Source organism: Talpa europaea (genome assembly GCF_964194135.1).
Source record: "Talpa europaea genome assembly, chromosome: 16".
Classification (NCBI taxonomy): Eukaryota; Metazoa; Chordata; class Mammalia; order Eulipotyphla; family Talpidae; genus Talpa; species Talpa europaea.
Window position 1 is genome coordinate 26,454,435 of NC_140084.1, and position 22,276 is coordinate 26,476,710.

At 52.2% G+C, this 22,276-nt stretch overlaps 1 protein-coding gene across 1 annotated transcript in view; it reads right to left on the reverse strand.

Annotated features, from left to right (window-relative positions):
* Nucleotides 1-17,986, reverse strand: part of TSHZ3 (teashirt zinc finger homeobox 3) — a gene marked incomplete at both ends in the record, with an annotated part of 66,411 nt that extends 48,425 nt beyond the window's left edge. Inside the window, one exon of the mRNA XM_084257108.1 lies at nucleotides 17,947-17,986. Within this exon, the coding sequence (XP_084113234.1) occupies nucleotides 17,947-17,986 (40 nt within the window). The remainder of the gene's footprint in view (nucleotides 1-17,946) is intronic.
* Nucleotides 17,987-22,276: the final 4,290 nt, after the last annotated feature.

The following is a 22,276-nucleotide window of genomic DNA, read 5'->3' on the forward strand; positions in this document are numbered from 1 at the left end:
AACAAGGGGCCTCTGCGCCTCAGCTGCAGGCAGAACTCAGGAGGCAGCCCGCTGTGCAGAGGGCCTGGCCGCCCCGTGCCTGCTGCCGCCCCACGTGCCAGGCAGGTCGGGGCACCCGCGCTGGCCCTCGCAGGCCGCCACCGCCCACCGGCAGCATCTGAATGCCACGTCTCTGCTTCTGTCTCCTCCTCTCCACCGCCGCCCACCTTAACTAGTGAGAGGCAGGGAGGAAAAGAACCAAATGCAGGTTGCTGACATGCTGTGTGGTCCACATCCCTTGGCCTCAAAACATCAATGAACTTTTTAAGAAGTGGCCAAGTTCCACTTAAAATCAGAAAACAAACAATAAATGTCTTGGGCTCCCCTGGGCGTGATGCCACCTGGGAGCTGGGGGTCCTCCCGAACACTGTGAGGTGCTCCGTGTGTGCTCCCAGCAGCTCCCAGGCAGGGTGGCTGCCCTATCGCAGACCGTGGCACATCCCCCAGGCCAGGACCGCCCCCCACCATCTTGGCATCAAGGTGGACCCTGCCTTCAAGGATAGGCATGTCCGCAACCAATACCGAGGCAGGAGGTGGGGGGAAGGCCCGGCCTGCTGGGCTCCTTCCAGGCAGAACTGGGCGTCCTGGAGATCCCTTTGCCCCAGAGCCGCCCACCCAACAGCAGAGTCCTGAGCAGCGGGATGGGCCACCCTCCTGCTTCTGAGGGCACAGGAGACACGCACCGCAATCTTCGGCTGAAGAGACGCATCAGAGAAGCAGGGCTGATGCAGAAAATCTGGGCAAAAACTGAGGCGCCTGCAGGAGCCCGCCAGTACTGGGACTGCAGGAAACACGTCTGTGAAAACATTCCCACACTAGACAACTTAGTGTCTATTTTTGGTGCACTGACGATTAAAGGGGGCATTCATTTTCTTTCATGGCGTGCAATTGCTTCTTTATCATTTCTGTCTTTGTCACGGATACTTCACGTCTGCGTGAACTCTTTTAATTCATCTGCGTTTATACCAGCACCGTGGCAGTAATCCCGATTCCCTGTGACTGGGGCCAAACATGTGCCGTGGAACTGCCGGCTGTGCTCTGCCACGAGGGGGTGGGACGCATTTTCTGGAAATGCCATGGATTCACAGGGGGAGGACTCCACGGGATGCGGGATGTGGCTCAGGGCTGTGTGGTTGTCTCCCTGCGGTCATGGGCTCTGGGTGCAGTGAGTCCACCAACTGCCACCTACCTGAGTGTGGAAGCATTCGGCCAAAACATGGCAGTTGATTGATTTTAACAGGACATCCATTTTCTATGTCCACCCCAAGGCACACTGGTGCACCAGAGCCCACACCCTGCTCCCTCCAGGTTTATTCTGGGTGGGGGCGTGTCAGGAGGACACACCAGGCATGTGTGTTCTGCAAAACCGAGGGCAGCCCCCTCAGACCCTTTCCCTTTCCCCACTGCAGCCGAGTCTCCAAAAAACAACCACTCCCATTCACAAAAACGTGCCCACTCGGCATTGGAGGTCAAAATTCTCCTCCCAAGATAAACCTCTTTGTCACATTCTAACACCAGAGTCTCAACACTGGCTCAACCCCCTTGTTCCTTCAGCTGTCAATGAGGTGGTGTGCTCCGTGCCTCCTGACAATATAATCATCATAAACTTTATTATTACATCTGGAATTTCATGATATGCTCAGTAATTGATTACAGAGGCACAGCCCAGAATGCTGCTCCCACAAACTCGGCCACAATTCCAGTAACCTAACTGCTTAATACTCCTGGAATGTGTAAACAGTGCTAACTGCCGCGTTCCCCACATGGACATGGCAGAAGGGCCCCCAGCCAGCCGGTTCCGAGAGCTGAAGACAGCTTTCTCTGACCGGATGTTACATCCTCCTGGGATGAAAACTGAGATCACATTTTTGGGAACGCTGATGACAGATTACCCATAATCAGATGTTATTGGGGGGCTGACACACTGAGGTTATTGACTGAATTTAGGGGTGAAAATCAATAGCAAAGTTCAGACGAAGCCACCGCCCACTGGTATTTGTGCTCTAGGTAGGGAGCCAGCGTAAAGGACCACAGTCGCTGGAATTATGGAAAAGCACCACGACTTGCTATTCCCAGCGACAGACACCAGGGTAGGAGCTGAAGGCAAAGCAGACAAAAACCATCGAGGGCCAGGATTGCGGGCAGATGGACTAACACCCATCTCTAGTAGAAAAGGGGCAAATTTCACCATGACCGAAGGCCACACTCAAGGGTCCCTGGGAGTTGAGGCCACTGGTAAGGCTTTGTTTAGAGCTCATTGACTCCCTCCATTCAGACCAGGGACAGCCAAGGGCACCATCCCCCTAATGCCATCTGGAATAAAGAAGATGCAGCCAAGGGCATTCAAGCCCACCCACCCTACCCCACCCCCCAAGCTGGGTGAGCCAGGCGAGGTCACCTGGAGGTCACATGGTGGATCAGACAGGGAGATGCTGCCTTACTCCCCCAGGGCAAACACACCCCAAGGCTGCCCTCCCTCCTCCCTGTACCATCTTCAACCAGAACAGTCCAACTCAGGGCCTGCTGGTGCACGGTGTATGCTCTTTCCCGGAAAATCCATTTTAAACCACCGGATGAGTACCATCGAATATTCTGTTTGCAACAGAAGACAACTTTATTCCAACTTGAGCCCCCAGGCCTAGCTCAGAGAGCTGGGGAGCAGACCATGTGACCTGGTAAGAGCAGAGGCTGTGGCCAGACGCCCAGTGAGCCGACACCCTGACACCTGTGACCAGGCAGACTCCCCTTAACCTTGGCCAGCGAGTTCCCGTTAAAAATGGCCCTGCCATCCACCTCTGCCAGGTTCCCGCACAAACGCTAATAAGTACTTGTTTGTTGAACTGAAAAATCATTACCACAGAACACGTCAAGTAATGAAAGATGTTTTCCTCGGAGAAATGTTAAATACTTCACTTCTTTCACAAGGAACGAGTACATGTGTTTCCAAATAATACCTTCCTCTCTCCCCACCCACACTTCATCAGCGAGTCTGCAGCTCCAGGACCCGAATTGAACAAGCTCATGTTGCAGGGCTCTAAGAACCAAGAACACGCTGTTATTTTATTTATTTTCCTTTGCCCAGCTGACTACATGTTTGTTCTATTACTTATTCACCTAACCATCTCAGTAGGAACCTCAGTCACGTAGCAGAGTGTCCACGCTGCCTTACTATTTTATACGGAAAAGCACCACCACCACCGCAGCTCGTAGATTACCCAATGTAGGTTCCGCTAACTAATATATATATGAAAGAGCCATTTTACCAAAGGCCCAGAGCAAAAACAAAGGCAGGGAAGAGAAGGTCAAAAAAGAGAACATTTCACCAGGTGAGAACCAGTGGTAACCCCATCTTCTCCAGCAAAAATGAATCCTTGCCCCCTTTCAAAAGCTTTTCGTTAGGCAGATGAGTAGTAGCAATTGCATTGTGGGCGTTCGGAGGTCTTTTAAGTGTTTCAAAATCTCTTTACCTACAGGGAGTCACACTAGTTAATTTGTGCTTGCTTTCTAGAGAGCTCATCCTAAGGCTTCAGGCAGAGCCAGCGGGCGAGGACCAAGCCCAGCTTTGACTCTATGGAAAACCCAAAATGACTTCCAGGTAACCCTGTCTCGGAAAGGAACTCCAAGAGTGAAATGCAGATCAATTAGATAGCACACTCATATCTCCCCTTGGTGTGGGGGGCGGTGGGGCCTGAGGTCTCCTGGTCATAATATGGCATTGAAAGTGGAGGCTCGAGCCTGGCACACCCTTGCGACACAGCAGGCCACGTTTATTCCTTTTTCATAGAAACGAGAATCCAGGGCCCCAGCTGCTAAAATTCTGGCCAAAAACACAAACCTGAGAACCAAGATCTCCTATAAGGAATAACCAACACACTCCTCCCGCTCCCCCATCTGGTTTATTTTGTGAGTCACTTAAAGAGATACCAGGGATCACCTGGGCAAACAGAAACGTCAGCTCGAACCAGAGCTCCAGAAAAATGACCTGGGTGAACTTCTTAAAACTTGGTGACTTTCCTTCATTTTTCCTTTGTTCTGTTTTCCTTTTTCAAAGGGAAGCAAATTTCAATCCGATTTCACTAGTGCTGAAGGTTGGCGTTTTTCATCGGTGAATTCGTGAACCTACCAGGAATGATTCACGGGGAACTTTCTTCTTTGCCCTTCCCTGATGAGCCGCCACGTTTTGGGCTCGCTTCGGCTGACATTGGGCAGTGCGCTTTCTCAGCAGTTATTTGGAAAGAGGAGATGGCAATTGCAGGGATTTCTCTCCAAGGGCTGATAGGAGCTATCCTCGCTGCCCATCTCCACGCAGCCAGGTCTCCAGGGGACAGCAGACCTGGCTGACGCCGTGCACTCCCGAAACCATCTAGCTGATGCTCGCGAGGCATGGCCAGACACTGCCCACTGGCCTCGCTGGTCTTCCAGCCACACAGCCCCTGGGGGGTCAAGAACTGACACTGGCCATGAAAATGTTCAAGGACAGCTGTGGCGTGGTCAGGAGACTCCCAGCTTGACTCAAAGGCTCCACAGGCCACCAAGAGGTTCAAGGACCCACACAGCAATTTGGAGTCAAAAGCTTTTTCCGGGCAGTCAAGTTTTGAAAAAGAGACACTTCCCCCAGCCACCTGAACAGGTGAGATCCACGTGAGGGCTCCAGCAAGCCAAGCAGGTGCCTTTCTTTATGTGACTCCCTCGCTTTCTCACAAAAAGGTCAGCGCTGTGTCCTCCCAGTGCACTGTGGGAGAAGGTGGATGTCACTGCAGGAGGCACAGCCACCGGGGATTCCCCTGGGACTCTTGGTACCAGAGCCCAGTGCCCCGGAGCACTAGCAGCTCCGGGATGGCGGTCCTGGTGCTCTGATCCGGCACACCCTGAAAACGGTGTCCCAACTAAAAAAAAAGTATTGCATTCCTCTTTCTCATGGATTCTAATATTCAAGCCTTTTTCTTTCTGCTAATTTTAGAAGTCCTGCTATTCTTTGGGAAGAGAATGGTGTGAAAATCAAGCATAGTATCCAAAAATAAAAGAGTAGATCTGTTTCAGGGTTTGCAGCATATTTAACTGGAAAGCAACTCCAGATATGCTGCCTTCTATCTAGTCTTGAATACGTTTTCCAATTTCTCCAGAATATTTTAGCTTCAGAAAAGGCAAGGATGAACTTCCTAATCTGTGAATATTTTTTGAGACTGAAATGGAAACCCAAAATTATTTCTAGACTGTAATTGGGGATCTTTTCAGAACGCAATGCCAGGTTATCACACCCTGGATGTGATTCACTGAGGTACTCCACAGGGCCACACCAAGATCACAGATTTTCCCTTGGGGCCTATAGCCTGATCCCTTCAGAGCTTGTTCTCAGGCAGGTGAAGCGATACAGAGGTGGACTTAATGGCAAGCTTGCCAAGCCTCCCACTTTCATGTTTTAAAAATTCTTGTTATCTCAGGAATTCTGTTATTCCAGACCCACCAGCACCATGGCAGGGCATGTGGTCTGGGTTAGCCAGGTCCCAGTCCCTGACATCTCAGGATCTCCTGAATAGCCCAGCGGGACGTCGGGAGGGGTGGAGAGGGAGGATGTGGGCCAGGCAGCAGTGGCCACCTGAAGACCCCTGCCCGCACCTCCTCCAGCCAGCGAAGCCAGAGATTTGTGACAGAAAGTTAGAACTCTGTGTCAAGCCCTTCATGCAAACAATAAATATTACTTCTGCTCATAATCGGACTTTTCTCCAGCATCGTCTTTGAATGTTGAACCTTTTTCAATTAATTAAAAACTATGCACTGCAGAGTGCATATTTTATCAGCCCTCGGCTGCTTAAGTGTCTAGAAAAGACCAGGCAGTTTTTCTTTCTTTCTTTCTATCCTTTTTTTTTTTTTTCCAGGCAACCCAGAGCAAGTACTTGCAAGGGTCATATCTTTTTAATTATCTTTTCTCTCTTTGATTAATTATTCCGTCTGACAATAGCGTGTTTCTAATGCTATTCACCTGCCTTTGATGATTGACAACTTTTCTGTCTGATTCAGAGCAAACAGCTGCTGCCACAATCTCCTAGCAACCCGGGTGTGATGGATGAGCCCCCAAGATGGATGGCTGCAATAAATCATGTCTCCAGCCATAAAACTGAGAAAAGGGGATAAGAAGAAAAGCGAACAAAAAACAAAACAAGGTTTCTTCCCATGAGTGCACTCAGTTCCTTACCAATTATACCTGAAATGGACTTTGCACCTATTAATAGCAAAGTTTTTCTAATCAGTAAAAATGGGATGGTGCCATTTGTATCAAAGGTGTTTACAATTGTTCCTGCAAATTGGCACTTGTACACCAATTACCTCCAACACTGCCCAAGAGCAAGGGCAGAGGATCAAAGTTTTGCTTTCTTCCGTGAAGTCTCAGCAAGAAACAAAATCATCTTTTTATAGTCAGATGGGATTCCAGGCATCAACAAAGGATATAAATCTGATTCCACCTGATTTGGAGCAGCGACTGGGAAACACCAAAAGTGATCCTGAGAACCCTTGTGTGCAAAGCATCAGGCTACTAATAAAGTTATTTCAAAATAAGTGCACAAGTACACACACTCACAAACACGCACACACAGTTGCCTGGAGTTGGTGCGCAAATCACACTTCAGTCCTCTCCTATTCACAGAAGGTACAGACTCAGGGAAAAGTTTGTCTAGGAATCAGCCAGAGAAGAACATGCAGCCCTTCCACAAGTTTTAAATTCCCATTTTTTTAGATAAAAAAAAAAAAAAGACTACTAAACTAGCGCAGTCTAACTTTGCGTCCTGTCACTTTTTAAAATTAATGTCCACACTATAAGTCATACGAGGAGCCCTAAATTTAATTAGCAGACCCAAATAAAGTCGCATATTTAATAGAAAGCCTGACAATTAAATTTGCACTATCGGGGCTCTCCTAGTGGAGGCCGGGAGGGCCAGCACAGTTTCTGTTTTCCTTTTTCCACCGGCAAACCGGGTGGCAAGGCCTTCCAAGCAGAAGAGGCAGAAAGGCCAGCGCCTCCCGGGCTGCTGAGCCTCCCGGCAGCAGGGGAGGGGGGGGCTCTTAGGTAAGCCAGCCTGCGTCCCTAAGTACTTCCAGTAGGTGGGGGTGTCCTGGAACAGAGCTCAAGGGTGCAAGAGAACCAGAAATGATTAACCTCCAGGGCCTGGAAACAGCTGTCCACATCAGTCCTGGCGGGGTCTGCTGGGGCCAGAGGAGGGGGACACAGAGCAGATACAACGGGGAGGAGGCTGCTGGGAGTCGGGCAGGAGCCTCACACCCTCATTTTTTATCTGAAATATTCCTCAGACATGAAAGCCTACGTTTCTTCATTCTCACACTGCTAACCAAGCCAACCAGTATTTTTTTGAATAGTTATATTGTGCTAAGCTTTTCAGATACAGCTTTTTTTTTTTCAGCATGTCACAGAGTTTAAAAATTCAGACAAGGGTCCTGGCTTCGGCAACTACAGCACTGTTTATATTTTAATGTTTCGTACGTGTCTGCCTGTGTCGGGGAAGAAAGAGAGAGAAGTTGCTTGTTAGCTTTCAGTGTAAATCACAGATACTTCATTTTTCCCTGTGTCCTTGGAAATTATTCAAAATTAAAACCTTTGCCCTCTCCCTTTTTTGGTGGGGTGTGCCTGGTCTGTCGTTTGTGGGAAGGCTGCGTCTGGCCAGCAGCATTGAGACCCCAAGGCCAATCGATGGGAACACACACACACACAAACACACACACACACCACACACACATACCCTACCCTGCCCGGCTCGTCCCACTCTCAAGTTACAGGTTTACACGGCAAGTCTAAATAATATTCAAAATGATAAATGGCACCCCAAGCCCGGCATCCACCATCAATCTTTTTTTAAGGAACATCCATCTTCAGTAACGCATGTTTGAATCATGTGAAGCCAGGAGCCCTGAGATTCATTTCCACCACCCCTTACAAGCCAGGGTGCTTGAATGATACCTGTCAGCCCTGGTGTTTTCCCTTGACTGCTAAAGGGGAAAAAAAGAAGGGAAAAGAGAAAAGGAATGGGGTGGGGGGGAGTCAGAGGAGCATCAAAGACTGAACAGTGTGGTTTAGCAGATAATATGAAAGAACATAACCTCTTCCGTGCCTCTGCCAATCCCGCACCCGCCACGCCACACACCCAGACAGCCATCCACCACGGAGCAGGCTCTCGCCTCTCCTCGCCCCTGCCTCTCCTCTCTCCTCCCTCTGCCTCTCGCCAAATCAGCAGTGCTCTCTGTGCAAGCCGGAGTACTGTACAGGGAGGAGGAGACAGCATCACATGGACTGGGCTCCCTCCCCTCCCTGTTGTCTGGCTGGGGCCCATATGATAAATGACATATGTCATTCTGTCAGGAGGGAAGGGTGGGTCAGTGATGTATGACTCTGCTGAAAAGGAAATCGACTGTTTGGCATGGTGCTGCTCTTCTCCACCAGGATTTAGTTTCAGAACTCTGAAATGAATTCTCCAACGTTTCAAGTGCATACTTAGGGCAGGCTGATGGGAGGCCTGGGGAAATGGCACTTCATCCTCCCCCTGCCCTTCCCCTGGCAAAAAAAAAAAACACAGTTCTGCCAGTGGATACCTGCAAAAGGCCACGCGTGTGTCAAAGTCCCCAGCAGTCACACGCCACGGGTTATTAAAAATGTGACTTCGGGAAAAAAAAAAAAAAGAAATTAAGTGCAGTAAGGTTAGTCCTTTTATTTATTTATTTTTTAATGGCAAAGGGCTGACACAAAAGCAAGATAAAAATTAGCATGTTTGAAGTAATCGTCCCGCAGCTTGACATCTGCATAGTAAATTTTAAAGGAAAAAAATGTGTCAGACAGCCATGAGCCGCTTCGCCCTCCCCCCTTTCATTAGCTCACTGCCAGGGTGGCACTGCTGAACCTCATTACGGCGAGAGGATTTATGAAGCTGAACCCAATGGCAAAGAAAAGGCATCTGTCAATAATTGTAGGGAGCTGCACTCACAGCTTTGAAATCTCATTAAGTATGCAGTTATCAGGCATAAAGATCAAAAACATTACTCAACTCCGACAGAATCTTATGGAGGAACATTAATTAGCAACAGGCCTACAGTACAAAAAAAAAAAAAAAAACACAGACTTCCTCTCACACCTGCCCAACCCACAAACCTAAAGCAACACTCCCCCTCCCGTCCGAAAAAAAATAATTCCCGGCATCTGAGACTGATCAAGAACATGAAACAAGAGAGACACACACACAGAAAAGAGGAGAGGGAGGGAAGGGGTGGGCGGTGGGCAGGGAGGGAGGGGAGAGAGAGGGCGGGGAAATTCAGTTGAGAAAGGCTTGGCGGTGAGGAGAGAAAAGGAAGAAGCTGTCAAACTTGAGAAGGATGTCAGCACTGGCCCTGATTACAGGGGCCTATGGAGTTCTCAGACCTTTTATCATCCCAGCCATCAAAACCAGCCTGGGAGTCACTGCAGGAGGCCTGGTGGCTGCCCGTCTGCAGCCCAGGCCCAGGGGGCCAGGGCCCAGGACCCTTCCTCAGGCCCCTCCTCACCTGGCAGGCAGGGAGCCTTGGGCCTGGCGCCAGAAGCAGGCCTTCCGCAGCAGCACTGCGTGTCCCCTGGCCTGGTCTGTACCAACCAACAAAGACCAAAGCAATCCCAGCCCCGGCGACCCGGGCATAGCACAGGGCACTGCTGTCCCTGCCCATCTCACCACCACCTTCACACACCTTTTTCTGCCTCAAAAGAGACCTTGGCATCTCCTTCTCACACAAACACGTTCTCTGATGTTATTTCTGAACATAGCCGGTGTGTATACTTTAGCACTTAAAACACACTGAAAAAAATGAAATATAAATAGGGGTATTCACATCCAAACTGGCAAGCCAACACTGGATCATGAGACCTTCTGACCTTTGTGACCTGTGGGGCAGGGATCCCCACGCTGGTCTGACTCCGGGACATCCAGGGGGAGAAAACAAAATGACAAGTTTCCTCTCCCATTACAGGCTCCACCTCTTGCAAGTTGCACAGGCCAAGAATCATCTGCGTGCATCCAGAAACATCCCACAAGGACCAGGTGCATGGGGGCTCAGGCGAACTTCCCTGACATCCCCCCCAGTGGCCTCATCCAGGGCAGGTGCTCACAGACCAGTGGGGGAGGTCTCAAATGTCTCTCCAGTTCCGGTCCAACAGGCAACCTCAGCCAACTCGTGGCATGTCGAGTCGTGCCAGAGTTAAACAGGGTCCCCAGCCTCCCCCAGGAAAGGTGTGGAGTAATGATGATGATGACACATACATTCTACATTTATCCTCCTCCTTGCACCGTTAAGAAAGGTAGCCTTCCATGTGCATCCATAGCATGTGTCTGTGAGTGCACTTCCCATAATCCCACACCAGGAGAAAACCTGCAGAACAGCACCTCCTCTGAGCCAAAATCTCTGCTCTCATTCTTCTCTAAACTCTTTCACTCCAGCCACACTCTTACCATATTTCACAGCCACTTACTTCCAAAGTGTCTACCTCTCTCCTCTACAGAAGCTAATGCCCACCTTTCCTTAACGAGTCACATCTTTAAGGAAAAAGGCATTAAAATTCCTAGGCAACCAGCTTGGAGGTCCCTCCAAGTCAAGGCCCATCCTGTTCCATAAATGACTCTCCTTTGGAATATCAATGAACGCAGTTCAGAGAAAGTGTCACCTCTGACCAAAAAGAGTTAAGAACACTTGTCTATAAACCAGACTTGATGAGAAGGAATTTTAGCAGTGGTGTTACAATAAGGTGTTTATATTTTTTATGTGCTTACCATATTACCTTTATTATGTGTAACATCAAAGTGATTATAGCAATTACATCTAACAGAATTAATTACAGAACTTTCCATCATTCCAGGATACATAATGCATTAGAGGGAAGCCAAAGAAAGAAAACATCTTGATTGTAGTAACTATTGTTGGTGTGTATTTTCCCCAGCAGCAATGCCAAACCAACGGCAGCTTTCAGGAAGAGGAGGGCATGGAAACTGAGAGGTTTCATAGGAAATGAGGTATATTTGCTTTAAATTAAGTAACACCTCTGCTTAATAATAGGTTGGCGCTATTGGACTTATAAAATCAGTTTAATTTTTTAAGTATAAATCTTTAAAAGGTGCTGGTTAATCCACCCAACCAGTGTTACTACATAAAGGAGAAAGCACATGGGTGAAAGACTTACAAGTCTTTACGTATGCAAAATAAATTCACTCAAGGCTTCATTAATATTAATTTAAATTCAAAACCCATTTACATTAAATTGTTCATTAAAAATTGCCTATTTTATGCAACATGCATTTCTCAAAGAACTCAGAGGAAACTGAATACATAGGACTAGATTTAATGATGGGGATGGAAAATCAAAAGTAAATGAATTTGAGTCATTTCACGTATATTACCAAACAGCCCTTTGCTCTCCATTAAGGATGGGTTCCAGTTTGGGGAACAAGCAAGCATTCAGAGTATTTTGCTTTCTGCCACCATAAACTTGCGAACATGACCTTCTAGTCCACCACGGAATAAGGAGAAAACAAGAGAAACTCATAGAAGAGAAGACAGACACTCCAAAACCAGACTTGGGGAAAATCGGCAACCGATCAGAATCCCAAATGGACTCACAGAGCATTGAGAGTTACACTTGCTTTTTTTAAAAAAAAATCTACATTAGTTAGCATCGCCAGTGCCCACCTTGGTCTAGAATGAACAGTGTCTCTCTCCCCTCATCCACCTCCTGCAAACCTTTATTTCCAAAGCAAGGGGTCCAGGAACAGGATGCCAAGGAAGGATTTAGGAAGTCCCTTGCCTTGGAGTTCTCCCCCTTGAAGACAATCTGAACTTACCCTGTTTCCCCAACAGCTGTTCTGGACGAAGAAAACAAAGTCATAATTAATAACATGTGTCCTGACAGTATGAATTAATAATTTATCATTAAGCCCAAACAAATTTAAATTACTCTTCAAGAGCCACACCTTTGCACATCTGAGAAATAAGGTAGTCACCAAGTTCAGGTAACGTGACCTTTAGTGAAATGCCATTTTCTTCCCTCAGTACAGCTCTTGGGCCACTCTTGTTGAAATACTATAATAATTTACGAATTGAAAGTAATTAAGCCCAAGAATCTAAGTGCTGATCAAATCAAGTATATGTGCTAGAAAGTCTTCTTTTTTAAATGGGGCTTATAAAATATTCAATATTTGGTCAAGGACACTATGTAATCTTTCTCATAAAGATTCCTAAATGTAGAGTATGACAATTGTGCAGGCAAGTGGTCACAAGCAGATCATGTTCCATTACTGTCTTTTTTTTTTAACTTCCAAAAAACACATAGCATGATTATAGTCACAAACAGTAACTGGAATTTTTACATTCATGCCTAACATGAACGCTTCCAAATGCTGAAAAATTAGAGAAAACTATCAAGCCTATATTTCCATTGCTTACCATTCAGGTAAAACATCAGAAAGGGGAAAAAAACTCATATTCATAGCCATGGTTTACTAGGATTTAAAAATTAATTTTATGACTAACTGCAAATACTGGAAACTAAAATTAATCTGTCTGGATTTTTTTTTTTTTTAAAAAAAGGCTTACAGACATTTAAATGCATGTATCAGGACACTTTATCAACCCAACATAAAATTGTCATCTTATCTTATTATATGACTATTTTATGCATGTGTCAAAGAATTTAAAAATGACTGCCTGTCTATTGAGTCTAATTACAGTTGCACATTATCTGTCTAGATGTGCCAGTCCATATCATTGTTACCGACACAATATATTGTATTCACCTTTCATTTTTAACTTCAGACAGAGAAACCACAATTTGGAGCATAACGAAAACACACACACACACACACACACACAGAGAGAACATCTGCAAGGGTCTGGGGTAAGTGAGTCTCTGTTCTGTTCAGTCGCTCCTCCCTGTGCTGTGGGTGATGCTACACACAGCTGGTAGCGGGTGGAAAGGCCCAGCTACCTCACTGGGCTGCTCGCTAGCGCAGAAGGGAGACACACACACCCTACCTTTTTTTTTTTTTTTTTTTTTTTTTTTAACTACAAGACCAAAGCTATTTTTACAGTTTGTCCAGTGACAGACAGGAATAAAAATGGGCCAGGAGGAGAGCCTCACAAACTGCTCTCGGAATAACTGTGACCTGTGCGTTAGGAGCTTAAACATGGCCCTGGCACCAGGACCGGGCCTCCCAGGCCCTTTCCCTCTGGTTTCCTGCTCATGCCTGCAGCCCTGCCCCAGGGCTGGCTGCAGCAGGACACCATTGAACAGGGAAAGCACCCCAAAAGGTCTAGGCTCTTTGCCCTCAAGAAGCTGATCCTTCTCCTTCCAGAAAGCCCGGAAGTGGAAGGCAGGAGGGAAGGTAGGGTTTCAGTCCTAGGAATTCACCTGGGCTTCACGGCAGCTCCCACAGCCCTGAGCAGTCACTTTCATTCTAATCACTTTACCAAACAATCTTTAGTAAAAAGAGGGAAAATGCAGACTTGTGAGGCAATTTAGGGAATAACTGCTGATACATCAGTTATTGACTATCTCGCTCCGTTTATGAGCGCGCTCAAGGCAAAACTGAGAACAAAATGACAACATCAACCGCTCACAATCAAGTGTGGCCCTGGAGAGCACTGAAGCCCTAACTGACAGTTGTCAAGATAATGGGGGCACAGCAGCTGATTCTGGAAGAGCCTCGTCCCCACCCTGCCGGATGTCCAGGGGAAGAGCCTTGCCTCCCACCCTCTTTGTTTTTCTCTTTCATCTTCTTGATTTTTCCTTTTTAAAATTTGCATTCATGCTCTCGTTTTTTTGTAGAGAAGGAGGAGGGGGATCTTAGAAGGGCCCGAAGCAATCCTTTTGTCACCTTGCTACGGGGCAGAATACCTGTCCAAAGGAGAACTGTGTGGCAGGTTTGAGATAAAATACATCCCAGGAGGGTGCAGAACTGCCCTCCTGGCTCTGCTACCAGGCGAGGAAGAGAGCTGCCCTCTAGAGCTGTCGGTGCGGACCCTCCAGAGCTGCCGGTGTGGACACACTGGGCAGGCTGGGGAAGCACTGCTCGGGCACCACCAGCAGCACTATCACTGCGGCGGGCCGTGTCCACTGGCAACGGGAAATCACCTCGCCTCGTCATTCCCAGCTCCTCCTGTTTCACGAGGACCCACAGTGATCTGTTACGCCAGAGGATCCCAAGCCTACAACTCACTTTCACAAAAGTCAAGATGCTTGCAGGTTTATCCTCATGCGTGGCCACCTACGAACTCCGTGGGGGCTTATTCTCTTTCCACCTGTGAGACCCAAAAGGTCAGTGGCAGGATGTTATTCACTGGGAATTTTTTTGCGGCAGTTAAAGCTTTTTCTGATTTTACGTTTTCCTCCAAAAAATAAATATGAATGGATAAAATAATTACGTATTACTGTATTTTTCCCATGATAGCTTCAGAAAAATACTTGTTTAAATACAAACGCTATGCGGAAGAGTCATATTTTAAGCCAGGGCTAATGGCCACTCTGCCTGAAGGACACTGGCCTCGCTCTAACCCACTCCTCTGAGCTTCTACGGCAGCAACATCTGTCCAGCACAAATACACGTCCCTTTGCAATTACAAGTCTGGAGAAAGGAGACTCCTGCCCAGGTTTCTCTCAGGTAGGTGAAGAAATCTCTCTCACCCTTTGAGAAAAAGACACTAGCCACGCATAAATTCCCACCCCCCCCCCCAAAAAAAAAAACAACTAAAGTATAGAAATACATCTTTTCAGGGATTCTTGGAGCCTGCCTTGGCCTTCGGGAGAGCACTGTTACATTTGGCCTAGATACACAGACAGTGTGCACCTGTGTGCTATGTCTGCAAGCTCTCCCCAGCTCTCAGCCCTTTGTGGTTGTTATTCTACCCCAGACCATTAAAAGGGCCCTAATTCCTATGACATGATTATCCAGGTACCAAAGCCCATTTGTCACCTGCAGCAGAAAATTGAGTTAATGCACAACTAAAGGCAGCCAGGACTGTGTAATATCAACTTGATTACATCAAACTAGCTGCAAACCTAATTCTGCTGGATGACACTGCGTCGAGCTTGTCATCTCCAATCATTAAAGCTGTCAGAAATCCATCAGGTTTACAGCTAATTAGGTGAACACTAATGAAGCTGGCAAAACAACTTTTCTTTTTTTATGGCTGAGCGGACCTTTCAGTTTGGAGGGGAAAAAATTCTCGAGTATTCTCAAGGTTGCTGGAGACTGGATTCCAGGTACCAATCAGCAGACATCTTTCTTTTTCCCACTCTCTCTCTATCAGTACAAAGCAATCAATTTGTCATCACTCCCAGTATGCCATAAAAGCAGGCATGAACCTTAGAACTTGCAGCTGGGAGAACTGAAAAAGGAGGGAAAAAAAAAATAAAAAGGGAAGTTTCTTGTCCAAACAAAACAAAACAAACAAACAAACAAACAAAAACTCACACAGTTCACTTCTTGGCCCATGCATACTCATCACCCATCTACACGTAGAGTGATTTCTCTCCTTCCACTCTTAAATAAGTAGTCCTTCAGACACTCCCCACCCCCTCCTCCACATGTCCATTAGGCAGAGGCATTCTGATAAAGTAAATCCAAAACCAGGGTATGGGAAAGAAAGAAAGCACTCACACTGCCAACTTCTGATTGACCATTAAGCTATTGATGAATGTGCCTGTCAGGAGAGAGACAATTAAATCAAATATGAAACAAAGTCGTTTTGACGGGTCATTTTGATAGAGCAAAACCATTCTTCCATCTCCTATTAGTCGTGCAGTCAAGTTTCTATATAATGAATATTTCTTAACTGACCTGAGATTTCCTGGCTGGCTTTCTCTAAAGGTGCAAAAAGGTTAGTGAACAGGTTGCTTTCAAAAATAAACAAGACCAACAGTACATTTCCTCCTCTTCCAATATTTTCAGATGAAGTTATCAAGTAAGATGCTCAGATTGACAAGGTAGAAGGAAAAAAAAAAAAAAAAGAACCAACCATGGAGAGAGTTCTAGACCAAATGTAAAGATGCAATCACATATGGTTCATCTGATCAAGGCACAGAGATACCTTGAAATGTGTGTCCAACAAGGAAAGAAAAAATCTCAAAGACTGGAAAGAAGCCCAAGACACTCACTCCTACTGCCCAACTTTGTGAAGGAGTCCTCCAAACTTTTAGAGTTTATTTTGGGTAGATAAGCTCATTGCTTGAGCTTGGAATTTAAAGCAGAAGGTGGAGTGGACAAGAAGCATCAGCCAGGAGGTGACTGGAGAAGCAGCAGCAGCCTCCCTACAACCACTGCTAGGATTTTCAAACTTTCTAAATTTGGGCAACACTGAGGACAGAGAGCAAAATGTGCATTATATGCCCCAAACCACATCTGTTTTCATCAAAGATTTTCTTAAGACACTAGCAGGAAAGTGCATTTCTGGCAGAAGAACGAAGAGCATTCCCTCTCTGTGACCCCGTGTATGGAGACCGGGTTCAAAGTGCAGCCAGCGTGTGGTGCGAGCTCCATGGGCTGCGCTGGAAATGACCATCGCCATCAAGCCCCTGTCACTGCACGCACCCAGGGCAGCATGTGGACAACGTCCTCACCCAAGAGGGGCACCAGGCCATGTCCTGACCCCTTGCTGCCCTGCCTTCTTCCACCAAAAGAAAAGAACAGAAAGAAAGAAAGAAAGAAAGAAAGAAAGAAAAAGGAGCAAAGAAAGAAGGAACCTCCACTTAACCCTGGGGCAGCATCTGAACCTCTGAGCATCTGAGTGCCACTCATATCAAAATACATCCTGTCCATATGTGGTCCTCTCAGCAAGCAGCCCCAAATCCCTGAAGTTGCACTGACAGGGCCCTAGTGACGTCACAGAGCTTGGCCTCACCATTGCCAGTGATTTATTGATGTTTATTGGGAATGAATAGATCAAAGGCAGCAGCATGACGGGCGATCAATCAGTCATCAAATCAAGGGTGGCAACGGGCCAGAAACCCTTCTTCCAGGCAACATGCCCCCAACTGACATTATTGCAAAATAATGTTATGTGTATGGGTTTTGTTTTGTTTTCAATGATGCTTTTTCCAGAAAAGAAAAAAAAAAAATCGGTTCAGTCTTAACAGGAGTTGACACTCGTGGCAAAAAGAGGGAAAAAAAAAAAAAAAGTCCTCAGACACGTCCCAGAACTAAGTGCTGCGAGGAGCCGAGGGTGGGAGAAGCGGTGGAAGGCGGGGGTGAGGGTCAAGGGAATCAGGGGTGCAGGCAACGCCATCCTCCAGCCCTGACTTGACAGTCATCTGACAATACCCAGACCCTGTGCGCTCTGGTTTCCACCGCTGTGCCGGGTTTGGGCCCAATAAATGAAGAATCAATCGGATTAGCAGGAAGGTGGCCGGAGGGACCGGCCGGCTCCCTAACTCGCTCCGTGGCGCGCGGCAGCCCCCCGCCAGCCCCCCGCCAGCCGGCCCGGGAGGACTCGGAAGGTGTCCCGGGAACTCAGGTGACCCCGCCCGCCCCCCACAGAAAGCGGCCGCAGAGAGCTCCTTCCCATGCCCTCCGCCGCCGCGCCGCCGAGCCGGCGGGGCCCCAGCCCGGCCCCGCGCGCCCCGCGCCGGGCGAGCGCGGCTCTCCAAGTGGGCGCGGGCGGGAAGGGGGCAGCGCGCGGCGGGGCGTCCGGGGGGCGCCGGCACGCGAGGCGGGCGCACGCACCCAGACAGGAAAGCGGCGGGCGGGCGAGCCGGCGCCCCGGAGTTACTCTGCGCGGGCAGCGGCGAGGGGCGAGCCGCGGGGCGAGGAGCGGCGGGGCCGCCGCCGGCCGCGGGCGCCGCGCGAGGCGCGGAGGAGGAGGAGGAGCAGGACGGGAGGAAGGGGAAGCGGCTCGTACCTGCTGCGCGCCGGGGCGCCTGCTGCTTCCTCCTCGGCATGATGCTCCTCCGGCGACTGCCACAGCCGCGCGCCGCCGCTGCCGCGCTGAGGAGAGGGAGGGAGGGGCGCGGGCCCGCGGGGGGGGCGAGGCGGGCCGGCTCTCAGCCTCCCCCCGGAGAGCGGCCGCCCGCAGGATGCTGCTGCGCCCCGGCTCTCCGCGTCCCCCCCTCTCCGCGCTCCGCCGCGATCCCCGAACGTGCGGAGGGAAGAGGAGGGCGGGCGAGGGAGGCGCGGGGAGGGAGGAGCGCGGGGGGAGGAGGCGGCGTGAGGAGGAGGAGGAGGAGGAGGAGGAGGAGGACCGCGCCGCCGGCGGAATGGGAAGTTTGACAAATCGCTCCAGAGGCCGGAGGAGGAGGGGGCGGGGAGGAGCGGCGGCCCTGCCCCCCCCCCCGCCCCGTCCCCAGACGAGGTGCGCGGGGTTCGGGGCCGGGGGGCGGGGAGCGGGGGAGAGGGCGGGAGCAGGGGTGGGGGGAGGAGCGCGCGCGCGGCCCCGGCCGGTCCGGCCCCGGCCCCCGCCCGCGGGCAGGGGGTCACGGCATCGGGGGGGCGCGCCGCCGCCGCGCGGCCCGGGGCTCGGCGGTCCAGTCTTCGGCCCGCGGCGCGGCTGGAGCGGCGGCGTCGGCAACAGGCAAGCTTAAAGGAAAAGGAGATGATCGTGTCACCCGCCCGCCCGCCCGCGGGGGCGCCGCGCCCCAGCGCCCGGCCCCGGACGGGGCTCGGACCCCCGCCCAGCTCGGGGCAGGGGCGCCGCCCTCCGCGTCCGCGTCCGCCTCCGCCCCGGGCGCGCACGCGGGGGCGCAGCGCCGGCCCACCGAGCCCGTCCCGGGGCGCTCGCGCCCCTCCGCGCGCCCCGACCCCCCCGCGCCCCGGCCTCGCCCCCCCCCCCGGCCGCCCCCGGCTGCCCCGCCAGGGCCGCGCTCCGCGCCGCCCGCCGCCCCGAGGCCCCCCGTTCGGGCCCCGGACCTGGGCCCGCGACCCCTCGGGCGACCGGGAGCTCCGCGGGCGCCGGCGCCCTCGAGGGAGGAGGCGGCGCGGGCCTGAGGGGGGGGCCGCTCGCAGACCCCGCGCCTCCGGGCTCCTCCCCCGGGACCCGCCGCCGCCACTTCCCCCAATTTTTTTCCCGGGCAAACTTTCCCGGGCCCGTCCGGGGGTCGGCGCGGGAGGGGGCTGCCGCCAAGTTTCCTCCGCCGGCCGGGCAGAGCCGGTCCCTCCACCCCGCCCCTCACCCCCGGCGCCCGGCCGCGCCCCCCACTCCAGGCGCGGGCAGCTCCGGAGGCGGGACGGGGTGGGGGCAGGAACTCCGGCTCCGAGCCCCGCCGCCGCCCCGGGGCGCCCCCGAGAGGGGCCCGGCGCGGGTCCTGCCCGGAGTGCGGGCGACGGGAATTGATTATTGATTGGGTGATCGGGGTCGCCGAGGCGCCGCGCGGGCCGGACCGGCGGGCCCGGGAGGAGTCGCCGGCGGGGCCGCGTCGGCTGCGGGGCGGCGCGGGCTCACTTACGGGGGCGCCGCGGGCGCGGGTGGGCCGGGGCTCCTCGGGACGCCCCCCGGGCGGCCGCCGCGGCGCCGGAGCTGGAGCCCGAGCCCGAGCGGCGCGGGCGGCGGCGCATCGATGCGCTGCGGGCTCGATTGCGTCTCCCTGGGCCGGCTCTCGGGCCGGGAATGGGGCGGCCGCGGCGGGGCCGGCTCCGGGCGCAGCCGGGCGGCCGCGGCGGGGTGCGGGGGCGGCCGCCAGGCCCGCGGCCCCCGAGTTGGCGCAGCTCCTGGGCGCGCCGATCCCGGCCTCGGGGCGGCCCCGGCGCCGCGCCCGCGGGTCCGGGCGAGGGCCGGGGCCCTGCGCCCCGGGACCGCCTGCCCGCGCGCCCCCGGAGCTGCACACCCCGGCCTTCTCCTTCCCCCTCCCTCCCTGCTCTCCTCCCGTCTTTTCCCCCTTAAGATTCCTTTTTAGTCTCCTTTCCCTCTTCTCCTGGCCCCTCTCCTCCTCATGCTTTCTTTGTGGCTGTTTTTGCAAGTTTGTTTTAAAAGTTCACGGGCGTGCTTTCTTTTCTTTTAGACCAGGAGACGCGATCTCGCCCTGACGGGAAGATCAAAAGTCTCCGCTCGCCCCCGGGCTGCGGGCTTGGGCTCGGTCCAGACGCCTCCCTGAATGCAGATGTGCCGCCGCCGTCCTCCGGGGCTATAAAGCCGCCTCCAGCGCCTTTGCGCGCGCAGGAGCGCGCTCGGAGTTGCGGGGCGCGGACCCCGGGCGGTGGCGGGGCGTCGGGCTGCGGCGGGGCTCCCGGGCCGGCCGCGTGGGGCGGCCTCGGGGCGGGGGGCGCGGCGCGCAGGGGGTGCCCAACGAGGCCAGAGCGGAGGCCGGAGCGACTGTCCCTCCAAGCCGGGCAGACGCGGCCCTGGGGCGTGAAACGCTTCTTGCGAACGAGGAAACGGTGAGTTGGCGGACGCCGCCTGAGGCCTCACGGTTCGGGGCGCGGCGCTGGGCGCCCTTTGCTGGAGGAGGGTAGGCGCCGCGCGAGGTCAGCTCCTGCCCACCTTGGCTCACCTTCCGAGCGCGCAGCGCCCGCAGAGGCGCGCGGGCGGTGGTGTGTGCCAGGCGCTGGGCGCCGCGCACGGAAGGCAGAGAGTTTCGCCCTGGTTCATGCCCCCCGCACCCCCTCTTTACTTCCCCTCGCTGCTCTCCAAACCTCTGTTCCCGCCGCCCCCTCCCCCTGCCGGCCGTGGCCTGAGCTCTGGTCTCCGTGCCACCTTCAGCCACCGCTGGCTCCCCGCCTCGCCTCCCCTACTCAGGCACCGCGCACGGTGCGATCCGCCCTAACATCTGTCCATCCAACCATTGGCGCATCCATCAGTGTCAATGAGCTGCACATCCCAGCCACAGCCGGCACGCACGACACGGACTATGCCGAGTGCGCACTGCGACCTCGCTACCTGGCCCCGACACGCGAACGGGGTTATGACCCGCCTTGGAACCCTGGATCAAGCCTGGAACCTTGATCGCTAAGGTGTTCTTTGAGTCACACGCACCCCATTTAATATTGGGACGTCAAAATGTGACTAATTTTGCAGAGATGGGACAGATGGAGGGGACAGTGTCAGTCTAGCCCTTGCATCCCGCCAAGTTCTCTGCCCCTTGACTGTGTAATGGAGGGGAGAGGGAAGGGAGATTTCTCTCTCGCACCAACCACTGTATCCACCTGGAAGCTACCTGGATGCAGGGATTTACACCCACTTCAGCTGGAGCTGTTGAGGTCTCCAGGCGGGTCATAGTTAGAAAGTCTCAAGCTAAAACTTTTGCCTGACTGCTGCTTAATAGCACTGACTGCCTGGGAGGAGTGAGCGAGGGGGCAAATGCGTTCTCAGTGAGAACCAGGCTTTGATTTAGGGAGAAATGGTGTCTGGGGGCTGTAAGCTTGTAATTCCTGTGTTATTTACAGAGGGAGAACTAGGACCATATGTATCAGAAGCCAGAGCTTTGCGGGGAGTCCCGAGGGCCTTTCTCAAAGGGCTGACCTGGGCTGTGATTGCATCTTCTACTTTTGCTTCTTGCTTTCCCCACTGCACCACACCCACCTCTAACTGTTCAGAAAACAAGCATGTTCACCTGTGTCCCTGATGAGTCTGGTCAGGCCAAAGGGCCTTTCTTGTGCTCCCCCCTAAGAATTTCAGGGCATGGTGCCAGAGAACCTTACTGCTTAGAATCAGAGGGGTACCTGTGCAGGGCATTTTACCTGACTTTATTCCTACTGCAGATTTCTGCCTGGGTGTCTGAAGAGTTCTGTTCCTCAGACCCAACTCTACAAAAGGGCCAATATCTGTGTGTCTGTTAGTTCCATGATTCGCAATTCTACGGTTAGAAAGGATACAGGGAAAGCTTTCTGGGGAGCACCCAGGTCTGTGCGTTTCCTAGGAGGCCAGATAGAGACGTGGCGGCGCTCTCTGGGGCTCCTTCCTCCGGGAAGAAGTGACTGCGGGAGAGCACCAGCCTCACAGACCACATCCAGGGGCCAGACTGTTTTCAAGCGAGACTAAAGGGCAGAGAAGCCCAAGCCCAGCGGAGGAACTAGAATTCTGTAGAAGATATACTGGGTAGAAACCTTGTTACCCCACTCTGAACAGTTGCAGAGTCCCCTTTGAAAGGGGACCAGGGGCTTTTGCCTTTCTGCAAGTATTTGGCCATATCTAAGCCACACACAAAAAGTGACACCCCCCCCCCCAAGCCAGTGAAATTCTCACACCTCTGAAAGGTGCGGGGTTTCTAGGATTTTTTTTTTTTTTTTAATCTCTGAATAGG